We start from the raw sequence: 13998 nt of genomic DNA, 5'->3' as shown, positions 1-13998 counted from the left end.
CATTGATTTCATAAACGTTGGCTATTTTTAAATGACCAGTCCGAAAACTGGCTATACTGTGCTATTTTTACCAACCTATGAGCCCGAAGCGCAATGGCTCAAAGTTATACTTAACATAGTGTGATATTATTTGTTTTGGGCCAAACCCGCATGGTCTTCCAAAAATGTCTCACACCATTAAGAGATCGTTATATATATATATATATATATATATGCTCCCAATATTTTCAGCTAATAATATGAGATTTTGTTCGCACACTCAACTTGTTGCGGAAGATTGTGGGTTAATTAACTTGCACACAATCACATATAAAGTAAATAGATAACGAAAAAATAACACAATAATTTAATGAGGTTCGGGTAAGCCTAATCCTCGGAGCAGAAGCAAAGAGAGCTTTTCAATATAAATAAGAAGAACAACATTTAAATAAAACAAGGTTTTACGTTCAATGAGCATATGTACATGTTTGAATTGAGATATACAATTTTAATTTTATAATGGAACGTGTAAAACAAACAAACAGAAAAAGGTTTGATGAGAAAAATGCATATAAAGACAAGATTCGAGATGTGGGAAATTAGAACGTGTTATTAAGAATTAACATGAGCAGGAGAAGGAGTATTTCTACAAACAGGACAAGTACCATTGATCTTTAACCATTCATCAATGCATTCTGCATGGAAACAATGTTCACACTCAGGTATGCATCTCACTGTCTCTTTAGGATGGTACTCTGCCAAACATATTGGACAAGTTCCATGATTTGGCCCTGGAACTCTCCGACTTTCTCCTAGCACAACTTTTGTGTAGGATTCGATCGTCGATTCGTCGAGGCCGGTGGTCGTTTCCGGTTGTGGTGCTACGGCGGCTGCTGTAGCGGCCGTAGTGTTCTGGACTGCAGCCGCTGCTCGGCGGTTGTATCGGCTTTGCTCAAAGCAAATGTAACATGTCACACCAAATGAACATGTGATGGCTGGTATCACTAAAGATAGTGCAATAATTCGGAAAATTTGTATACCTCGTGTATGGCCTGCAAGTAAAATTATGGTAATGTTAAGGCCAAAAAAATTAAATTAAAATGTCTCTGTCATGTTTGCTTCTATTTCTGTTGTGCCTAAGAGTAACGTAGACTTCTTTACCTGCTAAACTAAGTAAATATTGCTAATAAAACCTGATGTAATTTGAACGCAAGGAATGTGACGCACTCGCTATCTTTAACTCAAGTTATACATATACTTAAATTTTTTAACAATACATAATTATGGAGTATTAAGTTTAAACCCATTTTCATAAAGAAATAACGTGTGCAGCGATAATTGTACCCATTAGGTTAAAATTTAGATCAGATTCTCTCAGCTAAAGTAATATTAATCCAAATCAATTTCAATAATTTTGAATTTATCAACTATCAAGTTGTTAAAATTAAAACCTATAAGTTATAGAATGGCATATATACATCATTATCTGCACGATCTCAGCCGATAGAAAAGTTGGTGAAATAATAATACATAAACACTTAAATATTAGTCTTATTCCTCCATAAGTTTGACATTTGAGTACTATATATGTTAAAAGCTTAATTAAAGAGGGCAACTTGACCCAATCAAGGTCAAAATGTGCTTAGCCGCATTGGTTTTTATCCGTTAAATACTCTCAGCTAACCCTGGTTACTTGTAAAGTACAATCACTTCGAAGTTTAAATAAAGAAATCAGTCTAACTATAATGAATCTTCTTAATACTAAATCAGAATGATTACGAAGGATTGCTCAGAGGCGGATCCAGGATTTAAAACTTATGGGTTTAATGTTCTAATCCTTTTAAGTTACTGGCTTCTAAACTAATAACTTTTATATATTCAATGAATTTTTTAAGATAAATACATGATTTAAACCAAAGCTATTAGGTTTGGCCGAACACGTATACGATATGCTGGCTGCGCCCAGGATTGCTCAGTGTCCTATCTATATTTAAGTAGCGTCATGAACAATAGGTTAACCATCGACCAGTACTCCGCCTTTTGTTGGATGTGCAAATAAAGTTTCATATTAGAAGTCGTCAAGAAAAAGAAGTTACATATAAGGTGTATGCATATTTTTAGAGATCTTTACATAAATATATATATGTAAATATATATATATATATATATATATATATATATATATATAATGTATATGTTTATAGGTTATGACATGCGGCGTGACAAGGCGGGCTATATATATATATATATATATATATATATATATATATATTATACACATATTATACATGGATTATACATATTATTTTTAGTTTAAGCGATTAGATAGGCGGCTATTTAGGAAAATTCTTCTATGTTTTTTCAATAGCCACCTTTTAGGGAACGCATTACCGCGTGCGGACTTGGCCTAAAGCAAACAGTATATAGTTAAGACTATTTTTTGGCTGATTTAACCCAAGAGACTGAGCTATTCAAGAACAATAAACTTAATGTTTATAACCAACTTCAACCAATTATTGAGATTTTGGCGTAGGTGATTGATACTCCTAGCAAATTTTGGCTGAAAATATTGAAGGAGAAATGGGAAGAGACTGTAAATGGAAAAGATATTTACCTGTTCCAGGAGCATCAAAGCATTGAATTTTTCCAGTAGTTGCATTTTTAAACCCACAAAGATCTTGTTGTGCTTCACAATCTTGGCAGTTGGGTTCATTCCATGTTAGCACAAGATCAAGATTAAGATCAGTTGAAAAAACTGACTCATATTCAGAAGTCCATGAAACAGGAAGAGACAAAGTACTATTTACACTGCAGTTATATAAACTTGTCATTTCTTTTACAAAACTCCTTGAAGAAGTAGCTAAAGTAGAGGTTGTAGAATTACTTAGACAACCAATAACATTGAAATTAGACTTGATCAAATCTGTAGAACAAGTCAAGAAAGTATAGTTCCGATAAAAAACCGCCTTGAAAGGAGAAGAAGAAGAAGATTGAAAATCAATAAGCCGTTTTGGAAGGCAATTAGATGGATCATAGAGTTGAATTTCTTGTGCAACGTAGTCGATATCACGTACATAGAAATCTCCTGCACCTGCTACATTTAGAATTGCTCTGCCTTGACTGTTGCATGTAAGATTGAAACCAGGATAGCTACAGTGCTGAAGATTTATTGTCCCTTGTAATCCAAAAGGAAATCGTATATCAAAGTGGTTGATTCCACACATGGAATCTTGGCAATCATATCTTGCAATTGCATAGACAGATGCAAAGAGCAGAAAAGAGACAAAGAAGACTTGAAAATTGCCCATATGTTTCAAGAATCAATCTCGATAAGGATACGGAAAGGCCCTTATATTAGAAATATAAAGAGTTCCATTAATTTATTAGTTGTTTCAAAAGTCAAATGTTTGAGTTGCTGTTCATACCAAAAATGTTATGAGCCTGTTCAACAGCAAATATAAAATCCAACATATAAAATAGAGGACAGAGGATGTGACGCCCTAGGTTAACGCAAGAGTTAAAAAAGGTGAATACAATTCCATAAGGACACGTATGAGCCTGAATAAGCAGAACAAATACAAATAATTCATTGATTGAATGATTATTAGCAAATGGAAAAAATTTTAAGTGCTCCATTTCCTTGAAAACACTGTATTCGTAAACTCATACTAGCAAGTAAATGATTAAAAAGTTCCATTAGTTTATCTTTAAGTTGCTTCAATGGATACAAGAAAGCACAAACCATAAGGAGATTAAACTACAGAATATGAACTTTGCCTGTGACTAATGTGAATGGTATTAATAATATATACAAAACGAGAATGGCTTGGCAACAGCATTATATTACATTTGTTTGAATTTGCTAGGTATAACGTGGCGGAGTACCCAATTTGCAACCTGTTGAAAATGGAGCAATTGCATCATCTATCGGGTTATATCTGATATTTGCTAGTATTTTTTTTTCTAATGAAGGTTGCAAGTCAACTTGGGCCTACCAAAGGTTAGACAGATAAGAAAAAATCATCTATATTTGCTAACTGATATCGTGGTTTCCCGTGGTCTTCATTCAACTTCATCGACCGTTAGGAATAATAAACTCTGAGTTTGTAGAGAGAAAGATTAAACTTGCCATTATATAGCAAAATTATAAGAGCTGCCCATATGTTCTGATTGAAACAGTTTCACCATTCTTCTCGCACTTCATGGCAGGGAACTTTATGTGAAGACCCGCCATCCTAAATATAATAGCTAGTTCAAAAGAGCAGAGTAGGGAAAGAAAGGAAATGGTGATTTGAAAGGTGTGTAATTAGCGATTAATTGAAAACTTGAGAGAGAGTGTGTGTTTGTGTGTGTGTGTGACATGCTTATCACTTTTGAATGTGAAATTTAAGTACCTTCGTTTTGATTGAGACAAAATATAACCAAGGTATATTTTTTTATTAAAGTTGTATCTCGATCATCAGAAAAAGAATTAATCCAAGAAAAAAGTAGAATACACTATGGGAAAATCGAATCAAAAGATGAAAGACTTTCATATAAATAATGAAAAATTCAATCTTTAGTCATGGGCATGTGAACAAAATATCTGAGGAGAACTAGCTAAGCTTCTTAAGAAGTAAAGAAATTAGCACTGAACCACAATGATCTTAACAAACGTTCTGTAAGCATATGTACAACTTTGAATTGGAACTTACAACATTGATTTCGAAATGCGAAATGTAAACAAATTACATGTGTTATAAAGAACTAAAATGAGCAGGAGAAGGATTGTTTCTGCAAACAGGACAAGTACCATTAATCTTTAACCATTCACCAATACATTCAGCGTGGAAGCAATGTTCACACTCAGGTATGCTCTTAACTGTCTCTTTAGGATTGTATTCCGCCAGGCATATTGGGCAAGTCATTTGATTTGGCCCTGGAACTCTCCTGCTCTCTCCAAGGACTACTTTTGTGTAGGACTCGATTGTCGAATCGTCGAGGCCGGCGGTCACTGCCGGTTGTGGTGCTACGGTTGTTCTGTTGGTGGCGTTCTGGATTGCAGCGGCGGTGTTCCGAACTGCAGCCATGGCGCGGCTGTATCGGCTATAATCCAAGCAGATGTAACATGATACTCCCAATGCACATGTGATAGCTGGAATAAGTAAGGTTAATGCAATAAATTTGGCAATTTGTAGACCCCGGTTGCTGCCTGCAAATGAAATGGTAACTTTAGGCAAAACTGTTGGCATATTTTATTTTATTTTATTTTTATTGAGCCTAAAATTTAGTAACATTGGCTTCATCATTGTTAATAACATTGCTATTATATGAAGTTATTGGACTATTTCACTAATTAATCTTACCGTTTTCGAATTTGATACTCAAAATTATCAGAACCAACTTTTGGTGAGCTTGTCATTGCACCCGTAAGTATCACAATTGAATTACATATACTGCAAGGTGTTGAGTCATATAACATTTCATACAGGATATAAAATGTTATCCAAAAGTAATACTCTATATTTTATATGTCAAGTTAAATCGTTATTTTCTTTACAAGCCAGTGGTACAATCTAAAATCAATAAGATCAATTTATTGAATTGTTACGATCTATACGGAAGTGATAAAATGACATACATGATACATTTTCATCTTCTGCACGATCTCAATCAATCACGATTCGTAAGTTGGGGAATAATCTTAGCCACTTAAATAGAAGTCAGCTTCTCCATAAGGATTGACATTTGACTACTGTATTAAAATAAAACGGGGGCAGCCTGGCCTTTCAAATTTGTCAAATGCACTTATTAACGTTGGTGGTGAATACAAAAATGGGTGAGAGACAATCCATACAAGATTCAAACATCATGATTAGTATTATGCTTTAGTTTATTTCCGCATCACCTTATAAACCGACCTTACTCAAAAAGCTCACCTAAAGCTATCCTTTTCCATTCCCTTATAATATCCTACGAAATCAAAGTCAAAAAGTCCTTTAACCACCTTGATTATTTTCTTCGAATACTCTCACCTATCCTTGAGCTTCTCCTACGTGATTGCCTAGTATAGTTTGTCCTAAGCTAGATCTTAAAAAAAAAAAAAAAAAAAAATTACATTGGTTGATGGCCGATGTAGAGGTATAATTTAACTATTACCAATCCAGATATAGAAGGACTCGTATAGTAACCCAAAAAGATTGAGATTGAGGCGTAATCTATTGATTGATTCTACTCCTAGCTACCCAAACGAAAATACAGAAGAAGAAACGAAAGGAGACTCTAAAGGAGAAAATATTTACCTGTCCCAGGACTATCAAAGCATTGAATTTCTCCGCTAGTGGCATTCCTGAACCCACAAACACCTTGTTTTGCTTCACACTCTTGGCAGTTTGGTTCATCCCATGTTAACACAAGATCGTTATTAAGGTCAGTTGAAAAATCTGTTTCGTATTGAGAAGTCCAAGAAACAGGAACAGACGAAGTGTTCATTATGCTACAGTTATACAAACTTGTCATTTGGCTTGCAAGACTCGTTGAAGAAGTAGCTAAAGTAGAAGTGGTGGAGTTGCTTAGACAACCAATGACATTGAACAGAGACGAAACTGAATTTGTTGAACAGGTCAAGAAAGTATATTTTCGGTGGGAAACAGCTTTGAAAGGTGAAGAAGGAGAATAAGTGTTGAAATTGAACAGCCGTTTTGGGAGGCAATTAGATGGATCGTAGAGCTGTATTTGTTGGGTGAGGTAGTCGATATCACGTACATAAAAATCTCCTGCACCTGGAAGACTTAGAATTACTCTGCCTTTATTGCTACATTTAAGAGTGAAACCAGGATAGCCACTGTTCTGAAAGTTCTGGCCTTCTAATGCAAAAGGGAATCGTATGTCAAAGTGGTTGTTCCCACAAATGAAATCCGGATAATCATGTCTTGCATAAACAGTTGAACAAAGGAGACAAGAGAAAATGATGAATTTCAGATTGCCCATGTATTTCAAAAAGTCAATTTGGATAGGGAGAAACTGCCATCAGGAATATATAGCAGTTTGCTCATGTATATCAAAGATCAAACCGCTATCAGCAATAGCCAATAGCAAAGCATAGAGAATTTCGTTAACTTATCACGTTGTTTAAAAAGTCATAAGTTCAAGTTCGTTGACACGCCAAAGATGTTATAAAATCCAAGTTGTACGATGTATAAACAGATAAGATGATGTTAACAGTTCAACTTCCTTTAAAATACTGCCTTTGGGAACTCAGAACAAGTTAAAGCTTACAAATTCCATTTATTTATTATTAGGTCGCTTCTGTTAGAGGAAAAGAAAGAATAAGCCATAAAAAAAGTTCAGGCTGCAGATTACGAATTTTGCCTGTGCTAATTTGGCTAGTAAGTAATACTTTTACAAACAAGAATCATTTACTAACAAATAGTATATATATTCTTTTAATTTGCTAGGTATACTTGGCGGGTTACAACTTACAACCCATCTGAAACTTGTCGATAGTGGGCTGCTTGTTGTATTTATGGAGTTATAGCTGATATTTGCTGGAAAAATGAACTATGGTTTTGTAGACAGTAAGATTAGACTTGGCAGAATTTGACAAAATCACAGGAGCTGCTCACATATTCTCATTGAAACAATTTCACCATTCTTCCCGGACTTCATGGTATGGAATTTTATGTGAAGACCTGCCACCACAATGTAACAGTAAGTACTGGGTGAGAGATAAGGGACAGTTTGTCACTCATGAAAGTTGCAGAAACCAGGGAAAATATACCTTCATTCTCTTGCAAATTTGTGTTGACTGCAACTGCATAAGGGGCTATCATAGCTTTTGGTTGCCAATCCTTGGGCTTTCCTACCCATGACTTGAGATTAAGGACAGCTGAACATGCATTTATAAATCACACAGGATAAAATCAAATTTCATATCAAGAATAAGTCCCAGTCTATTGTTCTTTATACGAGGAGTTGTCTCCAATGATTTCTTGTGACTATGAATTATCTACGTGCTGAAAAATTGATGAATTCTTGTACTAATGCATGAAGAACCCAAGAAGGTCCCAGCACGAAGATTCTATATTTTGGAAGTTTGATTTTGAAATTGATTGTGTTGGAAAAACTAACAGTAACTGGTAACTATGTCACTGATTTTTACTGCTGAACTTACCAGAAGTTGAGCAGTCTTTGAGATGTTTGATATCAAATATACCAGCAGATGCTCCATCAGCTTGCTTCTTCACATCGTGGGAACCCAGCAATTCATAGTCCCAGCTTCCATCCTGGTATCCTTCACTTAGGAACAGTTCAATATGTCTTGCATCTAATACCTGCATTGTTCCTGCGATAACACATGATCCAAATCTTTAAGCAGCTTTGGTATCACTTCAGATAGATAGGACAAACAATCGAAGGAATTAATCCAGGGGGTGGAGTCCCTAGGTGAATGGGCAAAACCCAAAAGGGCGGACTGTGGAATAATTTAATTTGCACTAATATAAAGTGGCGACCATTCAATTTGCTGCAGATTTAGTGGAAAACCTCCATTACTGATTAAGATCCTGAAGGACACTAACCTTGTCCTTCCTTTCTAAAATATTAACTGAATACACAATCAGCTTACCATCACATGTGTTGAGGTCACAGACTGGACAACGAACAAGCTGCAAATCTGGAAAACCCAATGAACAGAGGGGTTTAAAAGTCATGATGATAAGAAATTATATTGCACAATCACGAATTTACCAGCAATCCAGATTCCACTCTTGATATTTCTGACCACACAGCACCCATTTGACTCCAACATCTTCTCTGTTGTCTTCTCCTTATGGATTTTCAAGGGAAGGATCAAATTATTTGTCAGGAGTGCATTTTGCGAGTCAAAGGAAAATGCTCCAATGCGCATCCAGTCTGATCATTTTGTTCAAACAAATTAAAGGGGTCACCAACCATTGACAGAAATTGTCAGCACAGCCGTGCTTAGTGTTAATACCAAAATCCACCATATAAAAGCGAAACTGCAGGAGAGGTCATACCAATATGCTTCTCCTGCTGGCGGAACTTGTAAGAGTGGCATCCATCTGCAACGAATAAATTAATTTGTTATAGTAGAGAACAAGACACTTTTGATGTCATTTCTCAATTAAGTTGTCAAACTCACTGTAAAACGAGAAACTACTTACTAAAGGCTGCTGCATATAAGTTGATCCATTTGAAAGATACTTTTCCAGGATCGGGAACCTGGAGGTCTCGCAAGCATGCATATTTCCATATGCTGTCCTCCATAATGATACTACGGAACCACTTGCTAGTTGCTGAAAGCATCATCAAAGATTTTCCATCCAAGACCTTAGCTATCTCTGTCCACAGATCCTCTTCGTACCTTATGGAATTCAAATTGGCATAAACTCAGTTTCAACATTCAAGAGTAACTTGATAACTACCATATGATAATATAATCTCAGTAGTGTTCATGATCATGCGGATGATATTAATTAAACAAAGCAGCTAATATTCTAGAGTTCATAGCAATATTGACTTCTGCGATATAACAAACCATTTGATTTTGATTCGCTGTATCACAGAGGCTAAACTGACGTCAAAAGTAGGATAGCCATTAGAAATTCCCTTGAACTTGTAGTCTTGTACATTCAAAACCTTACGGTTATCCACGAACCAGAATACTTCTAAACTCATTCCTGAACTGATAAATTAAAACGAAGTGCTTTTCGAAGCTAAAATTTGGATCAAAGAGCATTCAAATGTAAAGCCTCAATCGATGTACATAGGGGTGTCAAATGGGCGGGTTGGGTCAATTTTGGGCAGGTCAAAATGGGTTGAGTCAATAATTGGGCGGGTCAAATGACCCGCCCAAAAGTTACTTGGGCTAAGATGGGTTGGGTCAAGATGGGTTAAAATTCGGGTCATAACCCAACCCGCCCAACTCTTATTAAACTTTAATTAATATGTGTTATTTTCTTATAAATTGTATAATTACTAAATAAAGTTTTTTTGCTTTTGTTATGGTCATATTTAAAATATTAAACAAAAAATAAAATTATTTCTAAGATATTTTGACAAACTTACTCGTGGATTAATTTGGGCTAAAAATTAGCCGAACTTTAAATGAGTTGAGATGGGTTGGGTCAAGATGGGTTAAGTTCAATAAATGGGCGGGTCAATAACCAACTCAACCTTGGGCGGGTTGGGCGGGTCATTTGGGCTTGGGCCAAATTTGACAGCCCTAGATGTACGCATTGACAGTTGCAGCACAACATGGATCGCAATATGCAGAGCAACTGAATTTTGCTCAGAATTTTAACATGTTTAGCTATTTAATCCATGGAACCTAGAGCATTGAACTGATTGAGAAATCAGAAAACCTTAATTTCAAATGTATTCTCAATCGTTTCTTATCTTCTAGATACATAAAATAGAAATACGCCGCAACAGAAAGAGTCTAATGATGATGATTTTAATAGCAGTATATCATACTGTAGAAATATGCAGCGTCAGAGAGATCGAATCGCCTTCTTACAGAAACAATATATTCGATTGCAGGCGTAATATATCAGTTATCAAAATGTAGCTAATATTAATAAATGAATTGATTTCCAACTCAGAGAGAGCACTGAACTGTTCGATCAATAATACGCATTCAACAGTTGCGTCATAACACACATCGAAATAAGCAGAGCAGCTGAATTTTAGCTCAAAATTCAATTTGGTCCGGGTTCAAATTCATATAATCATAGAGCATCAAATTGATTGAGAAAGTACAAAGCATCTATTCAACTGTTTTTACCGATCGGATTACTTATCTTCTAGATACAATAAAATATGCGCTGGAGCTAAGAGAAATCTATTGGAGTAATACAGTATCGCATTGCCTTCTCACAGAAGCAATAGATTCGACTACAGGAGAAATTTCGGCTATCAAATTTTAACTAATATTCAAAGATAAATTGCTTCTCGCTCAAATATTTCGACCAGAGAGTATTGAACTGCAAAATCTCAATCAATAAGAATTTGACAGTTGCCGCATTACAGGCATCAGTATAAGCGAAGCAGCTGAACTTAAGCACAAAATTCAATTCGTTTCGCTTTTGAATTCACATAACTTAGTGCACTAAACTGATATAAAAATCACAAAAGCTTCCGCTTCAAAATTCTTTTCCAATCGAATTACCTGTTTTCTAGATATACACAATACAAATTTGGAGAGAGAGAGAGAGAGAGAGAGAGAGCCAGGAGAAGATAGCGTGAGGAGTGAGATGTGAAACTCGAGGAGATACGCAGCAACAGAGCGTTCTGGTTCTTCTCATTCGTTTACCCATGGTGAGTTCTGTATCTCTTAGATTTGAAATGACTCTGCTTAGTTTGAACTGAAGGCCTATTAGCTATTTATAGGCGCGCCAACACTAGAATTCAAACTACAGACGCTTTCTTTGCATGAGGGAGGACACTGGAGCTTCATCAGTACTCTGGGCTTCAGGCCCATCGAACACGGATCTCGGCCCTTTTCTCTTTAATTTATTGGGAAACTTACACAAATATCCCAAATAAATCTCAACTTACCAACCTCTAGCCATTAGTCATAGACTCACCAAAACTAGCCAACAAAAATTGAAAAACCAAATAATAGGGTTCTTTCTATCAAAGAATCACATGCAAAAATCACCTTCCATATTTGTAAGCGTGATTAGCAACATTAGATACAAGACGGAAAGGAAATTCATGGACGGGGTAGCAAATAAGGTGATGAAATACAAAAATCTATACAATATTCCAAAAATCTAAACAAAAAAAGGAACTTTTTCAATGGGCATAGTTGAAATTCATTCAAAATATAAAGATAAGTCAATATACAAAATTTGAGGAAGATTGGAGGTGATTTGGACTGGTTTTGTATCAAAATTCATAATTAAATCGAATTCAAAAAAGTCTTCTGCGAAACATGTATCACGCATGTATCTCACACACAGGTATACATGAATATACATGTGATACACAATTGATACATATGTGATACACAGTGTGATACACAGTGTGATACACATATTATTTTTTTCATGTTCAGCTTTTACTTCGAATTTTCAATTCAAACCACCTCAAAACTTCACCAAATTATCCCAAAACTTAGATTCAAGCTCCTTAAGTTGTGCCCAATCTATTCTAATAACACCCACTCAAAACAAAACAAAAATTTGATATTTTTTTGCTACAAATAGCTATTTGGCTAATATTAGTAATATTTTATCAATTGGCCAATTTTTGTAATGAGCTACTTATAAATGGACATAGCCGGTAATTTCCTTAATTTATTTTAGGAAAAATAACCGTGCATAGCCGTTGTAAAAATAATTTCCCAAAATATATGAAATTTGTATATATACATTATGTATATTATATACAAAAAAAATTACAAATTTTATACACTTTTTCGGCTACCAGATGTAAATAATTTCTAGTGCGGGCTAAAAGTGACAATACCCCTCTATAGCCGCTGTAAGAATAATAGCCGGAAAATGTATAAAATTTGTATATTTTTTGTATGTATGTATGTGTATATATATATATACTGTACGTTATATACAAAATTATACAAATTTTATATACTTTTTCGGCAACCCAGATGTAAATAGTTTCTGCTGCGGGCTAAAAATAATAATAACCCTTGTATGTCTCGGCCTGTTAGGTTCTCATTACTCGTCAAAATAGCATGGGCTAGCCAATTTTCGACTGGTAATTAAAAAATAGCTAGCGTCCACTATCTTATGCGGAGATAAAATCTAGACAAAAACACCCTTACCAAATACGAAAAAAATTCAACATAATATGCTGGATTATAAAACTCTTGCAAACTTCAAAGACACCTTGTATACGAATTTCAACATATTATGCTGGAGTGTAACTTGAAAGAATTCAAACTCCAGCGAATTGCGGTGAAATTCACATACAGGATATTTTGAACTACAATACATTATGCTGAAATTACCTATGTAAAAAGTTCAAAATCCAATATATTATGCTGAATTTTTTTTCGAATTTTAACTTAAGGTATTTTTGTCCAAATATTATTACCACGTAAAAAAGTGGCTAAATTACGAATAATTTTAAAAAAATGGCTAATTTTTATAGCAGTTGCAAATCATGCTAATTTTGAATTTCTCCCCCATTACTCTGGTGCTTGCGTCACTAGGCCTGAAGCCCATGTTTTGGGAACTTTATAGGCACTTGTGTAATTTTAATCCAATATATGTATTATTTTCTGGAAAATTTCTTCTGTTTTCTTTAACTAGGAATTTTTGGACGCGGTAATATATCTTTCCTAATTCTTATATGCATGGGATTGTTGCTAACGGTAGACACACAAAACAACTTTTCCGAATCCAGATCAAATAGGAAAAAACATAACGCTAGGATGCAAGCTAACCCCCTCTATATATAACATGCAAAGTTTACACTTCCAACAACATCAATTGAGCCATGACTCGAATAAAACTCTTTGGGAAAGAAATTGAAGTGGAGGAGAAGCCGAAGACCATAAAGCTATTTGGAACACGCATTTACCCATGCAACGTTAAACATGAACAAGAACAAGAACAAGAAGCGGCATTACAAGAGAATTTGCCTCCAACAAATATGTGTCAGGCTATTCGACTTGCCGGAGGGAGTCGACTGGTTTACATCGGAAGGAAGAAGGCAGAGGATTCAGACATCAACCCTGATTTGAGCAGGCTCTTAATTCCGGGTACATTCGACAAAGAACTACTCAAGAACTTGAGTGAAGAGGAGAGAATCAAGTTAGAGAACGATGATAAAAATAAAAGTTTTGAGGTCAAAGTAATGGATCAAGACGGTAACTTTCATAAGATGAAGTTCACCAGATGGCAAAGCTTGAAGAGATTTGTGCTTAACAAAGGATGGAACAATCTTGTGGAAGCTAACAATCTTCAAAAGGGAGATACAGTTGATCTCTGGCACTTCCGAATTGATTTGAAATTGTGTTTTGCTATAAATATCATTAAGAACTAG

General features: G+C 35.2%; 4 protein-coding genes across 4 annotated transcripts; 1 reads left to right on the top strand and 3 right to left on the bottom strand.

The window, feature by feature from the left end:
* Window positions 1–569: 569 nt before the first annotated feature.
* Window positions 570–3287, bottom strand: LOC107821608 (putative RING-H2 finger protein ATL21A). The gene is made up of 2 exons (XM_075256796.1): window positions 2594–3287; window positions 570–1031 (listed from the first exon to the last, which is right to left on the bottom strand). Exons 1-2 carry the CDS (start codon window positions 3285–3287, stop codon window positions 592–594), a joined length of 1134 nt encoding a protein of 377 aa, XP_075112897.1. The 3' UTR covers window positions 570–591.
* Window positions 3288–4568: 1281 nt separating this feature from the next.
* LOC107814846 (putative RING-H2 finger protein ATL21A) lies at window positions 4569–7018 on the bottom strand. The gene is made up of 2 exons (XM_016640322.2): window positions 6261–7018; window positions 4569–5170 (listed from the first exon to the last, which is right to left on the bottom strand). Exons 1-2 carry the CDS (start codon window positions 6946–6948, stop codon window positions 4716–4718), a joined length of 1143 nt encoding a protein of 380 aa, XP_016495808.1. The 5' UTR covers window positions 6949–7018; the 3' UTR covers window positions 4569–4715.
* A 424-nt stretch (window positions 7019–7442) lies between these two features.
* On the bottom strand, window positions 7443–9657 carry LOC107814842 (putative F-box protein At3g61730). Its single transcript, XM_016640317.2, has 8 exons — window positions 9518–9657; window positions 9144–9343; window positions 8997–9041; window positions 8707–8871; window positions 8585–8632; window positions 8132–8302; window positions 7739–7846; window positions 7443–7649 (listed from the first exon to the last, which is right to left on the bottom strand). Exons 1-8 carry the CDS (start codon window positions 9655–9657, stop codon window positions 7567–7569), a joined length of 960 nt encoding a protein of 319 aa, XP_016495803.1. The 3' UTR covers window positions 7443–7566.
* A 3792-nt stretch (window positions 9658–13449) lies between these two features.
* Window positions 13450–13998, top strand: LOC107814843 (putative B3 domain-containing protein At3g49610). Its single transcript, XM_016640318.1, has one exon. It carries the CDS (start codon window positions 13450–13452, stop codon window positions 13996–13998), a length of 549 nt encoding a protein of 182 aa, XP_016495804.1.

The sequence above is a fragment of the Nicotiana tabacum genome, chromosome 7 (genome assembly GCF_000715075.1).
Source record: "Nicotiana tabacum cultivar K326 chromosome 7, ASM71507v2, whole genome shotgun sequence".
NCBI lineage: Eukaryota > Viridiplantae > Streptophyta > Magnoliopsida > Solanales > Solanaceae > Nicotiana > Nicotiana tabacum.
The sequence above is the reverse complement of the archived record's forward strand: the minus strand, read 5'-3'. Positions and strand labels throughout refer to the sequence as shown.

Excerpts from the sequence above, each read along its gene's own strand:
- LOC107814843 (XM_016640318.1), top strand. The coding sequence starts at position 13,450 with ATGACTCGAATAAAACTCTTTGGGAAAGAAATTGAAGTGGAGGAGAAG.
- LOC107814842 (XM_016640317.2), bottom strand. The coding sequence starts at position 9,657 with ATGAGTTTAGAAGTATTCTGGTTCGTGGATAACCGTAAGGTTTTGAAT. Across the intron at positions 9,042-9,143 it reads CTTATATGCAGCAGCCTTTA|ATGGATGCCACTCTTACAAG; the intron begins GTAAGTAGTTTC and ends TATTCGTTGCAG. Across the intron at positions 7,650-7,738 it reads AAATTTGCAAGAGAATGAAG|GTCTTCACATAAAATTCCAT; the intron begins GTATATTTTCCC and ends TTGTGGTGGCAG.
- LOC107814846 (XM_016640322.2), bottom strand. The coding sequence starts at position 6,948 with ATGGGCAATCTGAAATTCATCATTTTCTCTTGTCTCCTTTGTTCAACT. Across the intron at positions 5,171-6,260 it reads CTTTGATAGTCCTGGGACAG|GCAGCAACCGGGGTCTACAA; the intron begins GTAAATATTTTC and ends TTTCATTTGCAG.
- LOC107821608 (XM_075256796.1), bottom strand. The coding sequence starts at position 3,287 with ATGGGCAATTTTCAAGTCTTCTTTGTCTCTTTTCTGCTCTTTGCATCT. Across the intron at positions 1,032-2,593 it reads CTTTGATGCTCCTGGAACAG|GCCATACACGAGGTATACAA; the intron begins GTAAATATCTTT and ends TTTTACTTGCAG.